We start from the raw sequence: 27712 nt of genomic DNA, 5'->3' as shown, positions 1-27712 counted from the left end.
ATATTTTCCACCTTCCTAAATGTAAATATTGTCCATTCTTTTAAGTATGATACAGCAACAATACTTCAAAGGGGAGTTTTACAAACAAGGCATGGAATGTAAATGCAATATTGTGTGTGCATATATCACATGATAATGGGTTGTTTACTTATCCTGGGTGTGTGAGGGATTACAGTATTGGGCAGCAGTCCATAACAATGCAATTATCTTCTTGTATATAGCACTTTCATACACTGGACACTGAGTCCTTCATTGCACTGTTGTTTCCATAAAATTGTATAATTCATAGATCTTATTGATTTCATATTAAAGAGAAGAAAATGGGACGCAGGCATCAAACAATGCCAAGAAAAACACAGTGATACTACTTCAAAATCAGCATTTTTGTCTTCCATTATCATATCGCCAAGATTATTCTTAGCCTAATTACCTCTGATACAGAGACTTTGCATTGTTAGCCTCAAAACATGCAATAACCCTTTATACATCAGGCTCATAAAGCTTTATTATCTTCCTACCACTGTGAGCTTTGGTGTTCTTTCTAAAACGGTACAAACAGGAGAGCATGGACTCCTCATTAAAAGTGACACGAACTGATGTAGGAGCACCGTGTCTGCTTTCTCTGGCACTGGACACTGAAGTGATATTGCAACAAAGCATTTTCCATTTTGTTACGCTTCCCACACTCATAATTAACTCATCTGTATAACTTTTGTATTGTCAGGCTTTTGTTACATTTTGATTTTAATAGTAAAGCCAAAATTATAACAGTGATACATGTAATTAAGTAATGAATTATTATTTGTACAGAAAAGGGAGAACTGTTTTGTATTATTATTAATAGTAATATTATTAATCTGTATTACATTGTATAGACTGTAATTTTTAAACCTAAAACAGTTTGTAGAAAGGATAAATACTATTTATTCTATCTTAATAAACCTGGTTAGGTTGCTTATGGATTTCTTATTATATTAATGATTGCTGTTGTTGTTGTTGTTGTTGTTGTTGTTGTTGTTGTTGTTAATGAATTATTTGTACTGTTTACATTGTTGGGGTAAAATTCTCTTTTGGTATAGAGTCTGAGCCACTTCGACATACCATGGTGACAACATTTTAGGATTATGCTCCTGTTCAATTTATTGCTAAACTAGTTGTGTTCCTTAGGTGGATAAAAACAGCACACACCCACACAAGAATGGGCTTTTCAACTTGGGACAGGTAACCAAAAGAAAACCACACACACAAACAAAGAAAAGGTTCCAAAGCATAAATGGTGCTCCTGTGATTGAACATTTCAGCAACTTTCTCTCTCTTGCTTGTGTGCCTATTTTTTTCTCTTTGGGTTGTGGGTTCTATGCCTTTGAAAGGAAACCTGCATTTCTCTCTATTTTTCTTCATCTGCGGTTCACATGTATTGAAGCTGGGGTCACATTACAGTCAATTCTTATCTTCTGTTAAGCCCTATTGGATACAGGGATTTACATTTTTATTACAATCCAGAAAGGTTGAAATAACATTGCTCCATATCTTCGTTGTGTCTTTTTCAGACAAGAGATGATTTCCTGGGACAGGTTGATGTGCCTCTTAACCATTTGCCAGTAAGTAAAGTGAGAATCATTATGTAAAGGATTTGGAGACGTATTATGTTTGTAGGTTAAACTTCATCTAGTAGGTCAGGTCACTTGTAATATAACCTGCTATTGCTAATGAGTGCAACAGAATATGTATTTGACATTAATAACTATTGTGAGGGAAAATAACCTTAAGGGAATGTAAACAAATATTATAGTTGGGAAGGCAGCCCATCATTGAAACAATAACAAAACAATACATGAAAATGACACTGGTATTCTGGGTAATCCTGTCATTAATACAAGATACATGACTTGATTAACCAATCAGTGGGGAATAACTGAAGCTAATTAAATGGTTGTCAAAACATTGTTGCAATTTTAACACTTTACACAGTTCTCCAGGGCAGAATTTTTTCCATGTTTTTAATGTTCTTTAAACTTTTACAGGTGCAAATAGATGCAGCCTAGGTGTAACAATGGAAAGACTCATTATATTTAATGTCATAAAAATGGTCTGCAAAATTGAAATTGTTCTATATTCTTTGAGTGTTTACACTTGTCTAATATATATTTATATTTTTTATAGACCGAAGACCCAGCAATGGAGCGGCCATATACATTTAAAGATTTTTTGCTTCGGCCTCGCAGGTTGGTGTTGCTCTTTTTTCTGACCCATTAGCAATATAGTTGCAAGTAAAGTAAGCCAAAGCTAGTCCACTACTCTCATCTTCAAAAAAAAATATTTGACCTTTTTCTCAAATCAACAAACCTTTGACCTAACTTCCAGTTAATAGTTAATAGATAACTAGTTAAACTAAAACCAACAACTAGAGAAAGTGGTAAGAACACTCTAACTGTATCTAATCAACCACCAGGCTTGTGTAATGGTACTTTGTTGTCTTTTACAGTCACAAGTCACGGGTGAAGGGATATTTGCGTTTGAAAATGGCTTACTTGCCCAAAAATGGAGGGCAGGATGATGAGAACAGTGAAACGAGAGAGGAGGCTGAGGTAAATTTTCCGTAAAATGTAAAATATGACTTTTCCTTCTGTGTCTTTAAACTGTACAAATGACACATTCACATTATATCACAGTTCAGGATATCTTTTGCCAAACTGAACTCCTTGTTTTTGGCAGGGTTGGGAAGTGGCCGATCCTGCTGACTCGGGGTCTCAGCGACAGCAACAGCTTCCCCCCTTGCCTCCAGGGTGGGAAGAGAAGATTGATAACCTCGGCCGCACCTACTATGTCAATCACAACAACAGGACAACACAGTGGAAGCGACCTAGTACAGTGTATGTTTTCAAAGAGATTCACAGCATGATATGAGTCTGTAGACTTAAACCAAGTACATATAAAATGTTTTCAATAAAAAGCATGGGTGTAAGTTTCAAACATGAACCATTAGATGTCGCAAATTGAATAAAACAACCATTTGCAAATGTATCGGATTTCCTGTAAGGTTTAATGATTCTTCTGTGGCCTTCATCCAATTATGATGGAGCTTTTGGAAATTGCAAGGGTATATAAAGTTAAATAAATACACAACAAACAAACAAAGACATTTATTATATATATATACACACACACACAGGTTCACTCCACTCAAGGGACTATGGAAATAAGAATGTTATAAATGTAACCATTATAATAATGAAAATGCTACAGACATAATTACTTTAAATATAATAAAACCAGGAAGCTGAACTGCCGTCCAACATGAGTTTATTATAATCTACATGAATACTAGTCATACTAGAAACGGTATTAGTTTAACGCCATCAACAACTGCATAAAGATATAGAGGCTATATAAGCTGTATAATATAACATATACAGCCCCTTTAACAACCTAATATATATGCATCTTAGACAACCAACATTTTGCTTATGATATTTACTTTATTGTTTTAGTTTCCAATTTCCAATCATTTTACTGTCCTGGGTATACATTTTATCTAGTTTGCTATAAAACTATCAAGTTTTAAATGAGGTTTCATGTTTCACTGATCTAAATTAAGGTTAAAAGTGGTTTGGTAACCCCACTGGAGCCTGCCAGAATCCAATACTCTACCATTCTTCCTGTTAAACTATACTTTTTGAATTGTGCAGAGACCTTTCATTTCAGAAGTGTAGCTGTTTTTTTTTTTTTTTAATACTGTCATTCCCCATTCTTATTCTAGTGAATAACTTAATATTGAGAGGTCAAGCTGAACTGATCATGGATGGTGCAAGTAATGCTAAGATTTTTTTTTATTATTTTATTACAGGGATGTTGTGTCAGAGACCGAGAATGACAACCATATCCGACAGATCAATCAAGAGGCCCATCGTGTGTTCCGATCCAGGAGACACATCAGCGAAGACCTGGAGCATGAGCAAATTGAACACCGAGACATTGATGATGTGAGTTGTTATGACAACAGATTATTGTTATTATTATTTGTTAGCCTTCTCGGACTTGCTCTTTCACCTTCCTTTCCCCACAGTTGAGCTGCCCATGAGCATTAGAACTGCTGTGTTTAAAATAATTGTGCATTAAATAACAAAAACAATCAGTTGTACATTAGTTACAAAATAATTATTTTCTTAATATAACAAGACAGTTAGCAGCTCCTGAGTGGCACAGTTGGGAAAAGCGCAAATCTGGCCTATGCCTTAGCCTCCTTTGGCCAGGGCGGTGTACAATTAAGCAAGCACCGCCATGGGGGGTTGGGTGGAAACCGGCTAGGGAAATGTGGTTTACTAGGGAATGTTTATTTAAAAATATGTTTTTAAATTACAGGTATTTATTTAGCAGTAGACACTTCTTAAATCTATCAGTCGTTAGAATCGGAGTTACTACTATTTGCGTGTATGCATATATGGTAATTAAATGACTGCTTTGTATTTAATCATCAATAAAATTATTGTTTGCTTTGTTATACCAGATGAAAAGCTGTTTTTAGATCATCAGTTATTAAACTAATTGCTATAGACAGATCTTTGAAAGCAAGTTTATGAGCAATGAATATCTGCACAAAGAGTTCAGTGATGGGAGAAAATAAAACTTCAGTTCATGATTTTAAATTTTTCTTAAGTTCTTTTTATATACTAATATATGTTTCCCAAAGTAATCGTATTTACTTATTTTGACCATTTGAAATGTCATTTGTGTTGAAGACACGAGCAGTATTGAGGTTGAGATGGATGGACCAAGTCTTTCCTGTGTTTTATATGCTATATGGCAAAATTAAATATTTGGTATAAAATGTTATAGATAGTTTGAGCAACAGAAATAAATGAATTAGACATTTTACTGTAGTTTGCTCCATTTCTGGTTTTGCTAACTAGAAATGCTTGTATAACAGGCAACTCTAGGTGTTCATAAATGTCATGCTGTCTAACTTATTATATTAACTTTGCCTAAAAGGCAGTTGAGGAGTTGAAATAATATTAAAAATAGAATATGTATTTGCTTAGCTGTTTTAGAATAACAATTTGAACAAGGTCTCAAAGCTTATAATACATAATGGATCCTACGGTAATGCAGTAAGAATCATGTTTGCAATCCCTGTCACCTAAAAGCCCTACAAAACCAAATAAGTAATATGCAGATATGATAACACTCAAGATGGATATCAATTGAGTATTTAAAACCTGGCCCACAGAGATTACAAGCTTAAAAGACTCTGTAATTGGGATTTTGTTTTTGTGATGTTTGTCTTCCAGTCGTGGGATACAATTTCAGAGGAATCCAGTTTTGCAGCAGAACCCATGATCCAGTCTCTGCCCCTGCCTTCCTCCCCTACTGCCTCTGCCCAGTCCACTCCGCCGGAGTTCTCCGAGGAGATCGGGCGCCAACTGCAGCTCGTCCCTGATGCCAACGGAGAGCCCCCCGGCGCTGCTGTGGTATGAATGGCACAAGCGACACTCACATTCATTGGAAAGATGGATACAGAACCTTTTTATTTTGTATTCTCTCCGATACTATAGGCTATAGTTACATCGACAACATTTTGCAGTAATGATCACAAACATCTGATGCATTAATGCATAAACACCCACAGGAATAACACCTGTAATAATAACACAGGTATCTTATACAATTCCTATATACTGATGCTCATCACATGTATAAGCCCTAACCCCAGCACTAATCTGTAAAACCCCTTTCACACTAGCACACCAAATCAGGTATTCAAGTGTGAATGTTATGTCTATCTAGTTTATAAAAAAAACAAAAACTAGACTTCAATATTAATTATGACTTTTGATATCGTATTCCTTACTATTTGGATGTTTTATTAATGTGTGATAATGTATATATTATATGTAATACTCTGTTTTGTAACTGTTACTTTATTCTCATTCTCATTTAAAGAATCCATAACATTGTCTTCCCAATACCAATAACACTTTGGATGTGGGTGTGGATGAGTACACTGTTAGTTTAAAATTCAAGTTTATTTATTTTTTGTCAAGGAGAGAAACTCAAATATATTATGGGTATTTAAATAATCATAAATATGTAGTTTAATGTGTTGCTTTTGAATGTTTTTATAAATGTGTAAACTTCCATGGCATTTGATTGAATTTTGAAGGGAACTTAAATGTATGTAAGGCACAAAAAGCGACGGAAAATAATCAGATCAAATGGCAGGAAATGCTTAGTTTCGGAGGCTGTGCTCTGGATATTTTTGTCTGAGTGTTTTAAGTGTTCTTTGTGTGTGTCTTTTAGCAGAGCCAGCCCTCCTCCAAACTGCGCTCATCCAGTATGACAGACGGAGTCAGTGACCAGGCCCAGCCCCCTCCCGCGGTAATCCAGCCTTCCTCAATCTCTCATTACTGCTTTTGCAAAATGATCAGCCTGCTTGCATCCCCAAATGTTTCTTCTACATCTTTACACTGTGTTTGCATGTCTCGATTCATTTCTATTCATCTTTCTCTGGGCATTGTGATCACAGAAATATCTGAAGTCTTGGTTCAAATAAAGAATCAATGCAATGGAAGTAACTGCAGTAAGTGTCCTGTATATTAACCGTAGTTGAATCTAAGTCATTGACACGAGTAAGTAGTGTCTGATATTTCTGTGTGTATAACATCAACAGACAACCTATCTCTGTGAGTGACAGATTGTGTGGCTGGATCGGGACAAATCCTGCTCCTGTTTACAATACAAATCATTTTAAGAGTGACTTTTAAACATGTGGCCAAGCTGAGTTGTCCTAATTTTAATTATATAGTGTCTGACCCTGAAATAGTAGGTGATTATAAGTTATACTTGTTATAGCAGTAACACATTACAGTCATGGCTGCAAATTAAAAATGTATTCTTGGACATCTCACACACTTTTTCTAATCAGATGTATAAACCTAAACCCCCAACCACAGTCTGTAACATTAGGCATGTGATAAAAACAAGAACTTGGAGGAAGTTAATGGGATATTCAGGTTTTTTTTATTTTCTATACATTTGTGGCCATTATTGCAAAGTGAGATCATTATACCTATCTAGTTCTAATGTTCTATAAAATGCTCAAATATTTTCTCACAATATATTGCTTATTTTATTAACAATAAGCCTATGATTTTTTTAATGCCAGCATTGAGGGAATTTAATGTTGAGATCCAATACAACATGAAAGCACCATGTTACAAAGCTAGATTCGCTACAATCTCATTAGGATGAGGAGAAATGTCAAATCAGATCTAAACACAGAATCCAACTTCTCTTGCTGTTTTACAGACTGTGCTGTAAGAATGATACAGTATTCTTCCATTGTTCTGGCACATTAGTCCTTACCACTGTACTAATATTCATAAAAACGAATAGTGGTTGTGTATTGCTGTATTTTTCTGAAGCAGTTTTGTTATTTGTGTTTATACATATTTAGAACATATGGTAGGTCATAAAAAGCTCTCTGTGTCAGACTGACTGCAGGTCTAAAGAAATGCTTTTGGCTTCTTTATTGTTGTGATTATATGGCAATGTTGAAATTGGTATTCCTTTACCTCACTTGGCTTGTGTTAGCAGTTTTAAGAAATATAATTTGAGTGCTGTCCTTTAACATCTTTGAAAAATAAATACAAAATTCCTTTGACTTGTCAGGCCTCGGAGGTTATTGTTTATCAAGTCATATGGTTATTTTCAGTAAAAGAGCAGTCATGGTTGCTTGAATCATTAACATAAAACGGAACAGAAACAGTGAAATGCTTCATGTTTCTGATATAACCGATGAAGTATCATAAAGAAGCTGCAGTGAAGCGGAGAACTGCTATATATTTGAAATGCATGAGTGAGATTGACAGGGCCTACACAAAGCAGCAGGAACTGTTTTTTTTTATTATTATTATTATTATTATTATTATTATTACGCAACATAAGCATTCAGAGCTTTGTCAGTTCTTATCACAGATTGTTTTAGCACTGCCAGTGTTTTGAATGTTGAACAAAGGTATTTGCCAGCTATGTAGGAACTCATAAATGGCTGCCAAAAATATTATTTTAGGAAATACTATCTGATTTATGTTTCTGAATGCCAGATGTATTAATGCCATTATTTTTCTGTGTAGGAAATGCATGTTTTAAGTAATTTACCCTGTGTGTGCCAGAAACCATTACACGTGCATCAGAATACAAAACCAGTTTTAAATCATTTCAAATGCAGATGTAGTAAAACATTTAAATGCAGTCAGAGTTAATCTCCAGCAGGACATTTAATTTGTAACCACCTTTCAAAGGTAAACATAGTAATTTGTAATCAGTCAATTAATCAGAATGAATTAAAATAGATAATATTGTTTCAATATTATTATTACTAGCTATACTTTGTTTTTCAGATTAACAATGTTTAATTTATTTAAGTTGATATTGGACTAATTGATCATTTTCAAAATGTACACTGTTATTTGATCTGAACAGTGTACTTAAACAATCTCTTGCTGCTGTTACTACAAAAAGAAAGCTTTTCTGTGGCATGCAGATATGTGTTTTTGCTAACATAAAAAATATATTAAAAAATCTTTGGCTCTGTACACAACAAACCAAATATCTTTCTTCTGAGTGCTTCCTTTTGCTTTTTTTTAAGTGCCCGCAAAAGTGATTGTGTGCTTTTCCCTGTCTTTCAATTCTTCACGGGAGCCTGAGCCCATGCTTCAGTCTTAATTGTCCAATCAAACCCTGCAGTCTTGCATCTCGAAAGGTGATTTCTTGAGCTAGTGGTCATTGTATCTCCTTCTAAAGAGTCATTATCATTTACCAGCAGACCTCGCAAACCAGGAGAACCCGTGCTCAAACTGTCACTGGTGTTGAAGAGCCTATGGTAATGTGATTTACATATGGTTACTTTTATAATGATCATAGTGATGATGATAATTATTATAATGTCTTCATTGGGATGCAGCTTTTATTTAATATCTCGTTGGGCTTCTATTTTTATATATAAAAGAAAGATATGTTGTGCAGTACACTTCAAAGCACAGTACAAGAGTTTTCTTTGTGCAGAATATAGTGTTTAAACAAATATGATGTTGAAAAAATAAATGATAGTGATGTAAAACTGAGTTTACAGAGAAATTAGATTTTAGCAACACAGAGCAGTATAACAGAGAAGATCATACGATATGCGAATAGTCTAAAGTGTTTTAACATCTATTTATACTGAATTATAGAGAAGAATGGAGTAAAGATTCAAAATATCAGAACCAGTTAAGTTACCGGCTCCTGCCAGCCCACCCTGCTAAGGTTTTGCTTATCCTTGGGTAGCTTCAGTAAATATTTTAATTTCCTATTTGCAGGGACAGATAATTTATGGCCTGGACAAAAACGTGACTTTGGCCTGTCCACCAATCACAAATTAAAAGCCTAGGAGTTGATAGCAGGTTTCCATTTAATAGAAGGAAAAACCCTTTGTCAAAGCAATAGCTGCCATCTTATGTTCTTATGAGTTGAAATTCAACATTGATGGACAATTTAAAGTGTCGATGTAATCTTGACCTACATTTAATACATCTTAAGTATTTGCTGATATTCATTATAAATTTAAGTGTAGAGAACTGCTGTTTATAGATTTGTTTTTAACAGTAGGGAACTGCCTGTCTTATGAACTTCTGAGCCAATATTTGTCCTGCAAAAACAATTGAAAACTAAAGTTTCAAATTACAATATTAGCAGGCAAACATTTCTATAACCACCTTTATGCAATATGTAATTTTAAAGATAATGTATTAATACAACTGAATGCTAAATAGTGTAATTAGATGATTTTTTACATATCTACATAGGTCTGTTGAAGTATCTTGTTATCTTTGCATTCCTTTTAGTGAATACATATGTTCAATGTATTGTTGTCTGTTTTCTGGCAACAGTTACAGAGTCATGTAAAAGGTCCAACTTGTGTAAAACCTTTTCAGTAGACATGTTAAGAGTGTTTTTTTGTTTGCTGGTATGTTTTCAAATTAAGATTTTCCATTCCTTTGATAGTTTCCAAGCTTTTTTGTTATGGATTATCTTTTCTTTCTTATATCAAAGTCATGAACTCATTCTTCAGGCGTGCCTGGAGCCAAAGCGCAATAAACAGGACAGTTCAGTTTAGTTCAGTTCAGTTACATTCAGAGATCTCTCTTTTGATCTCATTAAGCAGTACAATGTATTCTTTGATAAAGATGCCATTAAAGATGGATTGGGATAGATGCATGGATAATTATAATTAGTTTTTTTCAGGGTTTTTTTCCCTCCCCAGTTTTCTTGCATTAGTGTATTTTGGACAGCCATTTCATATTTTAAGCTTATGCTCAGATGTATAGAGACATTGTTTTTTTAAATCCATTACTAGGAGAATATACAGTGTTGTAATAAATTAGCCAACTTGTTAATTTGCTCTGTGATATTTTTCTTCTTTTCAGTTAGCTTGAGAAGTGTTTAGATTGTTCTAAGTTTTTAGTCACATCAGACACTTTTTAAAAACCATCTGTGACTGTGTTAAAACTCAGAATTAACAGTGGGCCAACTGTAACTGTGATCTATTCAGGCTGTTCGAAGACATTTCCTTATTATCATGGAATAAAGAGATGTGGACTGTAAATAACTGGAAAAGCATGAAATCTGATCTTACATGCTAGATGTTTCCACTGTAGTGATGACTTTGTGTGAGACACTTTGAAGGACAAATTCAAAAATATAAAACTTAGAGAAATATTTAATTGGAAATTGATGCTGGACCACTGTTAATTTTCTGCTGAAATTATGATGTAGAAATCATCTAACTATTATTACAATTTGAATAAGTCATTGAGTTATTTTAATATCAGTATTTCAAACAGTGATGGTTGGATTTTCCATGGGAATTGATCTTTTGCAATCAGATAGAGACTCACTCCAATTGCCACGACAGGACAGCTGGAAAACCGAAGGTTGCCAACAGTGCTGGCATCAGTTACTACAAATCCACCAGTCTGACGCAAGGATTGTGAAATCTGATTTTACGTCTGTCTCAGGTGCTTCACAGCAACACATTTATTTAACTTGAGTTTCACTAATCTCTTGCGCAAGCAGTCTCCCTCTGAGGCCTATGTCCACACCACTCCTGGCCTGCCCCCGGGATGGGAAGAGAGGAAAGACGCTAAGGGACGCACCTATTACGTCAACCATAATAACCGCACAACAACCTGGACTCGGCCTATCGTGCAGGTATGAAGACTGACTGCCAGCCACATGAGGCCTACTTTTCCTCTTTCCCCCCCACTTTAGTTACCTAAAATACCTGGCAACCAGCTTTAAAAAAACGGTTTATTTTTCATGAAAATAACCCTAATATTTTTGCTTCACAAACATCTCTTCTCAACTGATTTTTTCCCTCCCTTTTCAGTGCATCATTCAGCACTCTTCTTACTTTGCCTTTGCTTTCAGTCAGTTAGGGAACTGCCAATGATGAGGTTGGATACAAAGGAAATCTTTGTGTGGTTTAATTTTAAAGTGAAGGGTTATATTAAATTATTTTTGGTATTAACAGACTGATATAGATGAAAGCCTGTCAAGAGGCTTTTGTACACAAGGACTGCATTTCAATATATTTATTTTAGATCAGATCTCTATTCCATATTGAAAGTTGAAGGATATACAGCAAGGCTTTGTGTTTGCATCCTACACATTAAAGAAAGTGGCAGAATAACAAAAGTAAACATTTGCAGATATTAATTAAACTGGGAGGGGAAAATATGGTACAAAATCAAAAGATCTTCTCAAAAGACTCTCTCTCTTTCTGTCTCTCACGCTCAGTGAATCGTTACCATCTTCCATATCTTGTTGGTACCATACCAACTCCCTTATCCATTTAAAATGTTTCATATGTGTTCTTCCTGCTGTCAATGGAAAAAGATATACCTCCATTTTTTGTGAAAATAAAATACGAAACTGTGGTATATAATGCAAGCCTGTTTCAATAAAACCTATAGTTTTTCTCTTTTAAAATGACACAATGTCACTCATTGACAAAAGGGATGCAGGCAATAAAGCATCCAATGTTCTTGTGCAGGGACCCTAAGACATCCAACTTTAAAAAGGGAAAGTTTAGTACCAGTTGTTTTAGCGCATGTTGATTTTTGCTTTGTGCACATTGAGTTACTTTGGACTATTCTTTTTTCAGAGGTACGCTGCAGAGATTTAGAAAAAAACAGCCAGCTTTGTTTGGCGTTTCCCATCCAAGGTCACCTTTTCTTAAATAAAATCACACAATTTGATGTGCTGTGTCTTTTTGCAATAGCACACTGAAGATGGTGCCAGCAGTTCCTCCACAAATCTCAGCAGCCACTTAAGCGAACCACAGCTGCGACGGCCCCGGAGTCTCAGCTCTCCCACAGTTACCCTGTCAACCCCAATTGAGGTGAGAGATTCCCCTCTCATTGCATTGAGACTCTACTCCTCTGTTTGACATTCCCTTCATCTTGCTTACTGTTCTGTTCCAGGTTAGCCATTGACCTCCTTCCATCTCCCCTGTTTCTCTATTGTTGTTTTCAACCTTCAACCGCAATCTTCTCTTTATCTTATTACTCACTTTCACTTTACCGCTTCAGCCTATCCTTTTCGTTGGTTTTCTCCATGCTTTTCAGAGTAATTACGTAATGTGTTCTGTGCAAGGTTCTGACTCCTGCAAGAGAATAGAATTTCTAATACATTTGGATAAATGAAGTTGGGAGATAAAAAATCTGTCATAATTCTCTTGTTTGAAAATGTGTTCATTATTGATTGATAGGTTTTATTATTAGTGGTCCTCAGTGCAATATTTCCTGGGAGGGAACTGAACTGAGTCTTTTTACCTTAATTTCTTCCACTTCTTCTTTACATCTTATTGTGTTTTTGCATATTTTATTATTTTTTCAAAAGCAAATGTTTTCTTCTTTCTTTTTTTTTCTTTTTTTGTTGTTGAAATTATTAGACTTTGTTGCAGAGGTTTTCAGTGTGTTTCAAGATGAGGTCTAATTTGATATTTTAAATTGCAGTTTCCCCCCCCCCCAATTGTATTATGTCAACAACCCTCTGAAATAGTTAATACTGACATAGAAGGAATTACCACAGGTTATAGTGCCACTTCGGTTAGTAATAAGCTTACAATTCATGATTACATAGATTTCCTTATACTGGCTATTACTGTTATTATGTGAAATTGTAAGAAGGAAAATAAGAAAGTGTAATTGTGATGCATTTATTTTTGATGGATTTCGTGCTGTGTGTATTTCCTGCAGCAACAAAGCCCTCTTCACAGGCAGGTTTCATTTTCTTCTATTCTCACTGCCAAGCATTGTGGGTGTTGCCAATGCATATTGATCAATCTTTCAGGTGCAGCATTTCAAAAGGGTAATCAAGATGCAGTATTTTTGCTTTCTGTGCTTAAATGTTTGGAAGGCAACTCACTGTGACCTGATTGTGTCTGAATTGAATGATCTGCTTTGCATTGTATTGTCTAAACCACTTATTTTTCCTCAAGTCACAAATCCCATTTCAAACAAATACAATAACCTCAGTCTGCTATCACACTAACCTGTGTAATTTTTCTTCATGGTATTGACTTGAAAAATAACTAAATGGGAACTATCTGCATTCTGGATTGAAACAAATCAACCCCCCCCCCAAAAAAAAAAAAAAAAAAAAACAGTAAAAGGGTTTTAACAGGAAACATTGATATTTTTGTATCTCTCTTGCTTTTGTATCAGCTTTAAACAACCTTTTCGGGTGCATAACTAATCACAGATTTCATAGTTGCTTTCATCTGTGCCTCTTATCTATAATCCCAGTGCATGTGTAGAAAAGCATTTACACCTTGAGCTAACATTTGCAGCCTGTTGCTCACTGGTCCTGGAAGCATTTTACTTAAAAATGTAATCTTGTTTTTTTGGACTTAACTCCATTGAAATGTTGCAGGATCCATTTGGCAGTATTGAAAAATGTTATAAACTAAATGATTAGATGATTAGGGATGAATGTTTTGCATTTAATCCATGTTGTCTTGTATTTTGAGGAATGTAATCGTTTTTTCTTTCTTTGTGTGTGTCCATGAAACTGATCAGCACATGAAACTGCTTGTGTGCAGTTTGAATTGAATTAGATGAAGATCTCAGTGTTAATTAAGGTCGTGTTGTATAAGAGAAAAAAATTACTCTCTGAGTTGCCTTGACTAAAACCAGAGCTCAGGAGAGTAGATAAGTGTTTGAGACATTGAAGTGCTGGAGGTCAAAATCTACTTGCTGAAGCAATCTGTGGAAGTGCTGAATAAGCAGGTCCCTAGTTTGAGGCTTCAGATTGTTCTGCTTTGCCCTTATTAAGGGTTTTATTCTGATATTAGAATTATAATCCCACGATTGAGCTAAATTAGAAGTTAATTGCTGAATTACTTGTGTTTAAGCTTCATTATTATGTTCCTGGCCAGCCCATAGCCCTCTATTAGTTTCAAAAGGCAGCCATACTCAAGTGGCAGGGTCAGCGCTTCAATTTTAACTCCACTAAGAACTAAAACTAGATGTTTTCTTAAACATCACTTCTCCTATTAGGGTAGATAAGGTCGCTGTGCATTGGAAATTCATTGCAGGAACTGTTGGTACCATCCAGATGAGCCTTGCCTTGCTTAGCAGCTGCTCCTCATTTCACTCATTTGTTCTGAACTCTTTAGCCAACATTATTTAAAAAAGTTCAGTAGCAGTTGTGAGCACAGCTGGCGTTCTCAATTCTGCAGAATGCAGTTGTGTTCACAGGCATGCAAGCCAGTGATGATCCCCCCCCCCCTCCCCGTTGTATAGCTAAATAAGCAGCTTCCAGTGTCTTTGTACATCATGACATTTCTTGCATATTGTAATAGTATAAGCAGCATGTATTATAGGATTATAACTAGTTAAAAAAGGTATTAGCAAGTGAGCTGTAGTACCACATTTAGAGCGATTTGTATGTTGACAATTGTATGACAGAGTTTTAAACAGGTTTTGAAAGAGACACATTGAGTAAACATCTGGTGTGAGTTGAACACCTGGCCCAGAATGCTTATGTCATGGATTAGCACAATGCTGTCAATATAGTTTCCTGTGCTAGTTTTGCTTATAGGAAGAGTCAATATCAATTTTAGAGCAATGACTGTTTACCCCTCAGTATGATGAGATGATATGAGAGATAATTTGAGTATTCTGTAGCACACAGCTGAGAACAGAGATGACAGGGTGTAATCATGTGAACACTAGAAATCCTGTATGCTACTCTTAACAGTTCAATTACTGTGATTGCAGGTTGTAAGCCTTTGATTATACTTTTAAACACAATTTAAAAAATTAACAATTCAAGCTTCCTTATCTGATTTTTGTTGTTGTTGTTTAAAGAAATAGATCAGAGAACACTTTTTAAAGATTTGTGTTTCAATCTAAAATACCTGTTATATATGTTACACTACGTTATACTGTTCTATAGTTAGTTTAATAGTTATTCACCTGTATGCCATTCTCCATAATTTTTTAAATACTTACAGATTTCTAAACGATGGTCCTTATTTTTTACAATACAATTTCTAGCAAACCAGCCGTTTACTTTTCAAATGTACACATTTTTCCTTTACTTTGGCTGCCTTGTTTAATGTACATGCTGCTGCAAAATCATGTTTGTCAGTGGTGGAGAACTTGCTGCCCGCTGGCTCACTCATTGCAGCTTATAAAGACATTTTATTCAGTGGAGCATATAGGCAAGAGAACAATATAACATACATGCTAATTTGACAATTAGCCACATTTATGGCGATATATAATATATTTCAATTGGTAATATTTCTATAATATACTGACAATTATGATAAATTCGGCTAAATTAATAATTACAATATATTTTTATGTTGATGACCTTTCTCATAATACATGAATGATTAAGCTTTTTTTTTTTTTTTTTTTTAAACTCATGAAGCTGCTTTCATCCTATTTAAGTGTATTTAGGCTGATGTGTGGTGTCATAATTAGTGGACACACAAGATTTCAAGGTTGCAGCCCACCCATTAGTCTAGGTTGCCCATGATTTAGGTTGTCAACTGCTGTAAGTTTCTTATTCTCATAGAACCATTGCTAGAATTATGTATCTCCCCCATCCTGTACTGGGAGGACACTAGGAATATAAAATGAACCAAAATAAACATAGTCTGGTTCGTGTGTTTGTGTGTGTGTGGACTAAAAACAAACGCATTAACTACAGTTGGACAAGGGATATATGATACGGATATGATACAGCATTTATTTTGAATTCAGTCATATCAGATTAATAACTAAGTGTTATTGAGTTAAGGGTGGGAGGAAAGCAGCAAACAGAACTATTGTTTAAGGTATCCTATATAACTACAATTTCACTCCACTCAGCCTCAGACATCCCATTACAGATATTTAACCAAATGACTCCAAAAGAGTGGTAGCTGTGGCAGAATAAGTAATAGAATACCTTCTGTTTTCACTGAAAATTAAACTCCCTATTGTACCATCAACTAAGGAATGATTCCTTTAAATATATAACAGGTGGAAGCCCTATGTTTTACAAAAGCATAGTATATAACCAAACTGGCTTGTAGTTGATCGGGTTTATAGTTTTTTCATGAGGAGAATATAAATGTGGGGTTGTTTTGGTATTCCAGGGGGCAAACAGCGTGCAAGTTCGGCGTGCAGTGAAAGACACATTCTCCAACCCGCAATCTCCCCAGCCCTCCCCCTACAGCTCCCCCAAGACCCAACACAAAACCGCACAGAGCTTCCTCCCCCCTGGCTGGGAGATGAGGATAGCCCCCAATGGAAGGCCCTTCTTTATTGACCACAACACAAGAACCACTACCTGGGTATGTCTCTTTTAATTTAAGTCCATTCACAGAAAAAAATAACATGCTTTTGTATCATTGTAAATGTGATCCATGTAATCCAATATTGATTGATACATTTTGTAGAAGCTTAAAATTGTATATTCAAGTAGGAACTCCTGTGATAGATATTTACATAATAAACCTTGAATGATTGTTGCTGGCTTTGGACAGTTTGTTCATGTTTTGTTTCCTCTGAATGCTATTGCATATGAAAGAAATTTACAGAATGGTGGTCTGCAGTAAAACAAACAGGAATGCAGAAACATGGGCAGATAATAGGCTGGTGAATGGACTGAAAGTAATTTAAAAGGTTAAGTAAAGTTTTATTGCCTATTTGGAATAAATTGGTTTTTTTTTAGAAATACTTCAATTACTTTCTTAAATATAACAATTTTTTGCTGAATTGTATACATGCGCAACTGCCTTATTGCTAAAATAATTGTCAACAACCTTAACCTGCTCGCTATATTTATTTAGTTATATATAGCATTTCATCACCATCAGCCCGTATGTTTACATGTCACGGCCGCAAAGTTTGATTTCATCTACCCATCTTTTATGTGGTTTTCTTCCAGGTATTTTTTAAACTCTTTGGGATCCATTTGATAGCTTAATTTGTCCATCTTTAATCTATTCTCCATGCAACATGTCTGGCCCATTGCCATTTTGACATTTTCACTCTTTGTGATGTAACATATTTTGGTTTGTTCTGAGAGCCTTTTATTTATTTTTGTACATTGTCTAATTCCAAGCATACATCTTCCCATGCTTATTTGTGTCATCCTCAGTTTCTGTAATATTTTTTTCATTTAGGGTCCAGGGTTCAAATCCATACTTTTCTCTTTAGGCAAATGGGTAGATTTCCTTTCAACTGCACATACATACAGCGTCAATAGAAACTTTTTATTGTGTTCCATCCTGTCTACACACCATACTCCACACTGTTAAGGGGAAAAAGGTTTTATTTTCAATGTAATTTTTTTTATGTATAAATCCATCCACCTGAGTTATTACTTGGTGGAAGCACCTCTAACACTGGAATTAAACTCTATTTTAGTTCCAGGCTGTTAGGCAACACATTTGAATTGTCATTCAAGTAGTTTTTAATAGCACTCAGCATTATGCCTTTACTTTTTCAGCCTGAATAGCACAGTTTTTTTTATTTGTATTTAATTTGAAATGCTTTAAATATATAAGCAATAGAAACTGCATTTTCAGTAGTAAGGCAATGTCTGCAAACTGTGACAACAATATAGTTCCTTATTTACTTTCAGAATACTATTAGGACACCTGGTGTTGAAAACACATATAGCAGTTTCTTTTTTAAATTCTATTCATAATCCCAGACACAGTACAAAACAAAAGAACATTAACTTTTCGGCACATGTACCCACCCTGTCACACCGCTGCAGGGGGCAGCAGTGGAAAAATTAAATTTAGCGTATAAACAAGTAGATCGGGATTTAAATAAGCTGTACATGTTTGATTTAACAAAAAAATGAGTGTACATTTCTTTGTAACTGCTGCTTTAAGTTGAGATGAAAGGTGTAATTTTGAAAGGTGTCACAGATTTAAGTGGTATGTCTGTCAGTGCAAAACCAACTTTATTGAAGGAATCTTTGCAACCAGCATGATCAGATCAACAAATATGAAGCTTAAAATATCTGTCACTACAGCTGCCTGCAGGTACTCAGAAATGAATGGCAGTGCTAAACATGTTTGTCATAGGATATGGTAAAAATAAACTCATTTTTTGTCAATATGTTTACAGAATATGTTGAAAAGAAGTAGAAAAAATGTATTTTTATAAGCATTTGGAAATGGCTAATCATTTTAACATTTTTATTTAAGGAGCTCCTGAATTATTTTTTTTTCTCCTTTTCTGTTTATATAGTTATTTGTTTTCTGCTTTACACACAATACATAGAAGAATTTAAAAAATTGAGAGGTCCAAGAAGGATGCTTACCTAGTGGGTATTTTAAAAAATATATAATTTTCTCAAAATATTAGAGCACAAGATTTTCAAAAGCATGAATCCCACCACCTCGCAATGCCAATCGTCAAATTCAGTGCAGAAGGGTGTGCTTGCTGGTTGCTGTGTACACATAGAAAAATTGAAATATTAGTAAAAAATAAATGTAATAAGAGTATTGTCTTTATAAATTATTTTGTTAAATAAACTGAACTATGAAATATGTTACATATTTTATTTAAAGTAGTTATTACTTATTACTTAGTAGTTATTATTTACATTCAATAACATTCATTTCATAAACATTTTGCTTTACAGGAAGATCCACGCTTAAAGTATCCAGTCCATATGAGGACAAAAGCATCTTTGGAACCAGGTGACCTAGGCCCTCTTCCTGTGAGTATGAGTTACATAAAGCAATAATCCAATTTAGGTCAAGTGAAAACCATAACCCACTTAAGGACCAATAATAACCAGATATTTGATATCTGTAGGTGTTTCCAACTATGTTTAAGTATTTTGTTTCAAAATTACATGTTTTATTTTAATTTTAATGGAAATGTAACTGTTTTCAGATATCTTCATAACAACTAAGAGTAGAATAGATCATATTTATTTTTTTCATATGTGCAAATGTGAGGGTAATAATCTTCAGGTTTCTTTGACTAGCGCAGGAAAAAACACTGCAAGGAAAGAATAGAAATAATGCTGAATTTCACCCCTGCTAATTGATTTCCACCTTCTGTCGCAAAGACTAACATAAATAAATAAGATAAAAAGTGTAAGCACTATCCCCTATCCTTCTGCTAATTGTTTCAGAAATATCTTCTGTGAATTTGAGATAGCAAGCCTGCCAATGGGTGTGAACTAATTATTCTACCAAAAAAGAATATATAGTATATATAGTAGTAATCAGCCTTTAATTGAGATTTTCCTGTGTTAATAATGATCAGGACAGCAGAGGATCATTATATTGTCTTGCAGTAAAGCTTCTGAAATGATAGCATTTGAAATCTAAATGAATATATTTTGTATTACATTTGTTCCCTGATTTGTTTCCACCACATTTTCCCAATCATTTGTTAACATAGTTTGAGACCTGTTCCAGAAAAAAAAAACCTCAAACCTTTTTTGGAAGTTAAATTATAGGATTTGAAAGAGTGCTGTTTCAAAAAACATAGGTAGGCTGAAGAGCCAAATGCATAGTTAGTATGGCAAATGCATCTTATTGAAAACAAACCAAAAATAATGCAGAATATACAGAAAAGTAAGCAGTGAGTAAGCATTTGTTATGCGCTAAATACATATATTTAACCTACTCTGTTTAAAGAAGTAGTAGATTATTTCTTTGTTCTCCTCTCTTGACTGGCTTCCAGATGACTGGGCAAGAAAGTACTTTATGATTGTGTTATGTTGAAATCCTTGTTATTTGTATATTTATCACAGAGCTCAAATTCGTCCCATTGAAAATCAGTACTGTTTGGTCCTTAAAGGCTAAAAAGCAGTGAAATTGCTTTAAATATCCACAATTAGGCATTTATACTATGCACAGCTTGCTAACAGATTGAAGTTGTGGAATTCAGTATCTATGGGCTACATGTGAAATCACATGACCTTAAAGTATTCATATAATTATTTCCTAATCATGTTTAATATTTTCATGTATGGATTATGTGCCCATTATTAAGATCATATTTATACAATACCTTTTAAAAGCATAAATGCATAACAAAGATATATGACAACAGTATCACGATAGCAACACCATCAGCCATTTCAAGCATAGATCCCAGCAATAAAAAATACTTTGTGCATCACAAAGCTTAATTGAATAAATGTATTATTGCATGCTTTCAGGATCAACATGCATCCTTAAAAAGAGTTCGATTTCTGTTGATATTTCATAACAATAGGTTGCGAATGCAACTGTGGTTGTCTGAGAAAAGAAGCACTGCCCAAGGGGGAGGGATTTCAGTGTGCATTCGCTGGAACATATCGAAGACATTTGTCTATCTAAAGCTGCCGTTGGCCCTTATACCCGTCACTCAAACAACACTCTTCCACTTCCTGTTTGTATAAAAGGTGATGTCTGCACAGAGACTTCCTCTTTTTGCCGGGAGCTAGAACTCCCGCGCGACCTTGCAACCCTTGGGCAGTGATTCTTTTCTCAGATAACCACGGTTGCATTAGCAACCTATCGTTATCTTTTGAGTTAGAAGCACTGCCCAAGGGGGAGGGGTTACAGTATAACCAAACCGTCTCAAGGGAGGAGGCAGCGAGCTGGTAAGAGAGCCTGCCCCAAGGCGTACCTACTAGGAACTGTACCAACTCTATGATAGAAGCCACATCTAGGTTACCCAGACACGAAGACCCGCAGTCATGCTGAACTGGGAAGAAATAAAGAATGGTGTATCCACAGGGCAACAAGAATCCTTGTGCCTTCCGCAAAGCCTAGTAAAACTGGCTTCCTGCTCTATTAGCAGGGCTGATGTCAGTAATAAATTAACTATATACACAGCGGGTCACGAATAAACTCAAAAGCCTCCCGCTGAACACAGCAGCAGCGGCCCTCAGCATCACTAGCATAGCTGGGCAAGGCCACAGGCCTGCTGACAAAGGAACTTTGTACAATGACAGGGTACAGGTGTGAAAAACACATGCTCTTCCGCCTATAGAATTACCTATATACAAGTCACAGTCCGGTAGGAAGGGAAACGGTTCTGCATCGCTTCTCCAAGCATGCTCAGCAGGGGCAGACAGGGAAGGAAAAGCCAGGTGCCAATGCCTGATAGGCTACTGAGGCTCAACTGAAGCCAACACCGCATTCCCAATACAAGGAACTGGCCCCGTCATGGTCATGTCCAGCATGTGGAACCGAACAAAGGTGTGCGGTGAGACACAACTCACAGCCGCACAGATGTCTGCCAGTGGGGCACCTTGAAAAAGGGCCCACGACGTGGCTACACCTTGAGTCGAGTGGGCCACCAGGTCTTCAGTCACAGGGGCTCCATCCAACTCATAGGCCGTGATACTGGTGTCCACAATCCAGTGCGAGAGGCGCTGCTTTGAAAGCACCTGGCCCCGCATCTGTGCTCCGTAGGACACATACAATTGGTCCAAGTGCCGAATGTCCTTGGTGCGCTCCAAGTAGCACCTGAGAGCCCGCACCAGGCACAACAGGTGTAGCCTACTCTACTCCTCTGAAGAGAAGGGAGGAGGATGGAAAGTCATCAACTCAGTAGGCCTGTAGGGTGAACGGACAGGGCGTGCAACTCACTCATGCATTTTGCAGACATGACTGCCAACAAAAATGGCATCTTCAGTGACACTAATCTGAGGTCAACTGATAGCAGGGGCTCAAACGAGGCCTTGGAAAGCACGTCTAGCACTACATCAAAGCACCACGCGGGCAGGGAAGGGGCGCAGGTAGGCCGCAGTCTGCGCGCACCTTTCAGAAACTACGATGCCAAAAAATCTGAGTGTGGAGGCTTAGCATCAATCCTGATGACATGAGGAGATGGTGGCCAAATAAACCTTGAGAAATAAACCCTGCAGGAATTGCAGAATGACACCTACAGTGGGGGAAAAAAGTATTTGATCCCCTGCTGATTTTGTACGTTTGCCCACTGACAAAGAAATGATCAGTCTATAATTTTAATGGTAGGTGTATTTTAACAGTGAGAGACAGAATAACAACAAAAAAATCCAGAAAAACACATTTCAAAAAAGTTATAAATTGATTTGCATGTTAATGAGGGAAATAAGTATTTGACCCCTTCGACTTAGTACTTGGTGGCAAAACCCTTGTTGGCAATCACAGAGGTCAGACGTTTCTTGTAGTTAGCCACCAGTTTTGCACACATCTCAGGAGGGATTTTGTCCCACTCCTCTTTGCAGATCCTCTCCAAGTCATTAATGTTTCGAGGCTGACGTTTGGCAACTCGAACCTTCAGCTCCCTCCACAGATTTTCTATGGGATTAAGGTCTGGAGACTGGCTAGGCCACTCCAGGACCTTAATGTGCTTCTTCTTGAGCCACTCCTTTATTGCCTTGGCTGTGTATTTTGGGTCATTGTCATGCTGAAATACCCATCCACGACCCGAGCTTGATTTTGGTCTCATCTGACCACAACACTTTCACCCAGTTCTCCTCTGAATCATTCAGATGTTGGCAAACTTCAGATGGGCCTGTACATGTGCTTTCTTGAGCAGGGGGACCTTGCGGGCGCTGCAGGATTTCAGTCCTTCACAGCGTAGTGTGTTACCAATTGTTTTCTTGGTGACTATGGTCCCAGCTGCCTTGAGATCATTAACAAGATCCTCCCGTGTAGTTCTGGGATGATTCCTCACTGTTGTCATGATCATTGAAACTCCACGAGGGGAGATCTTGCATGGAGCCCCAGACCGAGGGAGACTGACAGTTATTTTGTGTTTCTTCCATTTGCGAATAATCGCACCAACTGTTGTCACCTTCCCACCAAGCTGCATGGCGATGGTCTTGTAGCCCATTCCAGCCTTGTGTAGGTCTACAATCTTGTCCCTGACATCCTTGGACAGCTCTTTGGTCTTGGCCATGGTGGAGAGTTTGGAATCTGATTGAATGATTGCTTCTGTGGACAGGTGTCTTTTATACAGGTAAGGAGCTGAGATTAGGAGCGCTCCCTTTAAGAGAGTGCTCCTAATCTCAGCTCGTTACCTGTATAAAAGACACCTTCACTGTATGTGGCAATTAACTGGGATATGAGACTTCTGCTAAGACCAAATTTGAAAAGTTTGCCAGTGGTAGGAGTACTGCAACCTCGTAGAGGGAGCTTTTGGGAGAACGGCAAACTCATACACTCAGCCTTCGAAGGCGAAGCGGAGAAACTTCCTGAGCGCCTGCGGAATGGAGATGTGAAAGTAGACATCTTTCTAATCCACCAAGGTGAACCAGTCTCCAGGCTTGATAGCCTGAGACATGGCGCGCAGGATGAGCATCTTGAAACGCAACACCTACATTGAGGTGGTGATTCAGGTACTTCAGGTCCAAGATGGGGCAGAAACCTCCATCTTTCTTGGACACTAGGAAGTATGGAGAATAGAATCCCTCATGCTGCCCGGAATGCTTCAGGGCCATGGCGTGGGAGCTGGGGTGGGCGGGGGTCCGCTACCCATTCTCTTGCTGCGGTTCGCTGGAGGCCTGGGTAGGCAACTGCCTGCTGGTGAGGCAATGGCGACCAGCAAGTCTGCCTCTGCAACCAACTCCCCAGTAGGCTGTAGGGCCCCCGAAGTTGAGGGCCTCGCATCCGGGGCCTCTGCCAGCTGAGCAATATAGAGGGCCAGTAGGGACTTTATCCTTATATGCTTGGTGGAGCATTGCCTCAGTGACCCTGTACTGTCTGTTAGGACAAGACAGGTACCTTGGCGTCGCAGGGCAGGGGGCCAAAGACACCAGCGTTGAGATTGTGGAATTGACACGAGGGGTGCCTGCGCAGCAAGTATCCTGGGGCCGGTTGCATAAAACTGTATTAGACTGGTCTAAACCATTAGACTTCCTCACTCCCAGGCTAACTTGCTTAAGTCTTATCTTTCAATTGAAACCGCTGGCGTGAGTGACAGTGACAGTGACAGTCACTGATGCTGACAGGCAGGCGGAGCCTCCCGCTGGCTCAGACACCCCACTGTCTCGCACACAGCAATCTCCACAATCATCAAGACTGCTCCCCACATACTTCAATAACCAACTCTTTATTTTACCTGCACTTCTGTCATTTCAAAACATTAATTTGTATTATGTCTGATTTAGTAATTTAGTACTGTATTTAGCCTAAGTTACCCTGGATAAGGGCATCTGGCAAAGGAATAAATAATAATAATAATAATAATAATAATAATAAACTCTGTGCTGAGTTTAGTACATGGGTGTTTCCTCTTAAATTAGCATATTATTTAATAGTTTCTCACGTCTTTTACAGACCGCACAGCGCACACACAGCAGCTTGACGATGTTAACTTTTTAATTTTATCCCATGGCTTGTGTTTGAATACATTAGGGAAAGTTTACGAAAATGGCTACCAAATTATACATTTCTCTGCATTATATTTCAATAACTAGCATAGATTTTAAATTAACTGGGATTATCACCGTTAGAGAAATGTCCGCCATTTTTTTTTTCTTCAGGTGTCTTAAAATTCCCAGAATGCAATGTGCGATTGACTAAGTAAGACCAGTCTTCGACCAGTCTAAGGAAAGACTGTCTTATGCAGCGGTCTTAACTGAGTGTCTGTCGTTAGTAGGACTTATAATTATACTTAAACAAAGACTTAGTCTATGTTTATGCAACTGGCCCCTGGTGTTGAGAACAACGTGAGCGTTTTTTTTTTTTATTAATTCACAGAGGCTCTCAACTGTCTTGTCAAACGAAGGCGCAGGGCAAAAAGAGGAAGTCTCTGTGCAGACGTCACCTTTTATACAAACAGGAAGTGGATGGGTCCTGTTTGAGTGATGGGCACAGGGGCCAATGGCAGCTTTGATAGACAAATGTCTTTGATACATTCCAGCGAATGCGCCCTGAAACCCCTCACCCTTGGGCAGTGCTTCTAACTCGAAAGAAAACTCTTTTTATTCACCTTACATCATAACTACAGCAGTATTGTGATTTTTACAGAACAATTACATTGATAATCCTACGTGGCGTAAAAAAAAAAAACTGACTTTGTTAAATTTTGAATGTAATACTAGTCAAGGTATGTATATACCTTTTGTATTTTACAATTATTTATGTTTCTGATGATCAGAGCAGGGGTCTCTGAGAATTTGGCTTGCTATATTAAGAACATACGACTCACACATTTAAGAAATCCAAAGCATTATCATTGTGGAATTTAGCACCTAGTCTGTGTTTGAAAATGCAGATGTAAATAAGATGCTGTGTTCTCATTAAAAGTTAGCAATGGTTAATATCTACCTACCTGGGGATTTTAATACATATGTATATATATATATATATATTGTGCATAGTTTCAACTGAATCCAAAGCAGAATTGGCAAAATAACATGGGCCAGTGGTGTCTTTTTTTTTTTTGTTTGTTTGTTTTTGTTTTTATTTCATGGCGTGGGACGTCTAATGCACTGTGTCTTTTGGCAGAAACTGCTAGAAGAGGTTGGTGCAAAAGAAATTGCGGGCTCGCTATCCACCACTGCTTGCCAAATGCCTGCAGAGTGCACTCTCTTGTTTGGCATGGATTGTCTCCCATCGCTGTTTTTTTGCCCATTTATCGGAGGAACCCCCCAAACCACTTACAATACAGCACTAATTTGTTCTTAGAATTTTCGACAGATATTACCACAGACTAAAGAACAACATTTTTCTCTGGGCTTAATTAAACTGATTCAGGGAACCCGTCACCAGAATAAAATGTCTTGCCGTGTGCTGCATGCGAGTGCAACCTTCTAATCAATGGTACAGTTTCACACAAAGGGCTTTCCCCAAGATTTCCCTTCACTTATCAAACTGCAGAAGCTCGTCAAAGATCCAGTGACTGTCAAATCTCAGGCTTCAACTAACCAGCTCTGTATTGGACTATAAAAGTGTGTCAAGCTCTGTTCTACCATTGCTGTGCTTGTTTCTGTGTTTTGCTGTCATAACACAATGTTTTTTTCTTCTGTGTTAGCCTGGCTGGGAGGAGAGAGTTCATGCAGATGGAAGAACTTTCTACATAGACCACAGTAAATGAAATGCTTTTAATGTATTTTTCATAATTTGTTTATATTTTTAAAAGTTTATTTTTAATTACATGTTTGTGGTTTCTGTCTTAATCCAAGATACATCTGTACCAATTGAAATGCAGGCCTGTGGGAAAAAAACAGATTTACTTGACTTTTACAGATCTTAAGCCAACTTTCGGCAAAGCCGAATGCTCATTTAGGCCTGTGGGGCTTAGGTGCCCGGAGGTATGCCTGCAAACAGCAGTTTGAATGTCCATGGTCTGTCCATATACTCTATCCAGTGAATATCAGTAATTTGGAACCAGGTGTGGTATCTGAGTGTAAATTTCAAAATGTCTTCAATGCAATTTGAATGTATCTTTATATACTCTACAAAATAATGGCAATTGGTAGAAAATATCATGGTAGTTTAAGGGGACAACATTGCCACAGCCTTTGAAGCTTCAGCTAGTAATTTAAATGGTTTGTTAATCTTTTTTTTTTTTTTTTTTTTAATAAATTGTTTCAGTACAAAGATTCAAAATTGGTAATATTAGAGATATGTGGTGACCTTTGTTGGTGAGCAGGAACCATACCAATAAGAGTCTTTCAAACAGGCATGACAAAACCATTGAGAATGAGTAAAGAACATCTGAAGGGTATATTTACCCTTGCTAGCACAGCCGGCACAGAGCTCATGCTTTTCAATTAGTAATTCTGCTATGTGCACACCAGCTGTCTCATGCAACAGAGTTGTATTTACATGTAATCATGATCATTTTTATGATATGATATGATATGTATCTATTAATGTATGATAAGATGTCAAACTGTCCTAATTATTATATATATTTTTAAAAGATTCTAAAAACACGCAGTGGGAGGACCCTAGACTGCAGAATCCAGCCATCACTGGGCCAGTAAGTAACAGTTATTTTCTTCAATCCGGAAAAGTTAGCCATAACCAAAGCAGAACATTTACCTAAGTAGGTACATTTTTATTACAGAATTATATATATATATATATATATAATTCTTTCTTTTTAGGCTGTGCCATATTCCAGAGAATTTAAGCAGAAATATGACTACTTTAGGAAGAAGTTAAAGAAACCGGTGAGTATTTTGCATGCTAATTATG

General features: G+C 36.9%; 1 protein-coding gene across 11 annotated transcripts in view; it reads left to right on the top strand.

Annotated features, from left to right (window-relative positions):
• The window catches only part of nedd4l (NEDD4 like E3 ubiquitin protein ligase), a 123714-nt gene that overhangs the window by 83955 nt on the left and 12047 nt on the right, over positions 1–27712 (top strand). For 2 of the 11 annotated variants that reach the window (XM_066710806.1, XM_066710797.1), the window contains 15 exons: positions 1551–1601; positions 2164–2225; positions 2486–2588; positions 2716–2873; positions 3848–3983; positions 5289–5468; positions 6298–6375; positions 8825–8881; positions 11113–11247; positions 12320–12439; positions 16697–16894; positions 19207–19284; positions 26541–26595; positions 27436–27494; positions 27622–27687. In XM_066710806.1, the coding sequence (XP_066566903.1) occupies positions 1551–1601; positions 2164–2225; positions 2486–2588; positions 2716–2873; positions 3848–3983; positions 5289–5468; positions 6298–6375; positions 8825–8881; positions 11113–11247; positions 12320–12439; positions 16697–16894; positions 19207–19284; positions 26541–26595; positions 27436–27494; positions 27622–27687 (1536 nt within the window). Of the gene's footprint in view, positions 1–1167; positions 1222–1550; positions 1602–2163; positions 2226–2485; positions 2589–2715; positions 2874–3847; positions 3984–5288; positions 5469–6297; positions 6376–8821; positions 8882–11112; positions 11248–12319; positions 12440–16696; positions 16895–19206; positions 19285–26540; positions 26596–27435; positions 27495–27621; positions 27688–27712 lie in introns of all 11 variants that reach the window. The other 9 variants (XM_066710805.1, XM_066710796.1, XM_066710807.1 and 6 more) reach the window with 7 other exon arrangements.

The sequence above is a fragment of the Amia ocellicauda genome, chromosome 8 (assembly GCF_036373705.1).
Source record: "Amia ocellicauda isolate fAmiCal2 chromosome 8, fAmiCal2.hap1, whole genome shotgun sequence".
In the NCBI taxonomy this organism is placed as follows: Eukaryota; Metazoa; Chordata; class Actinopteri; order Amiiformes; family Amiidae; genus Amia; species Amia ocellicauda.
The sequence above is the reverse complement of the archived record's forward strand: the minus strand, read 5'-3'. Positions and strand labels throughout refer to the sequence as shown.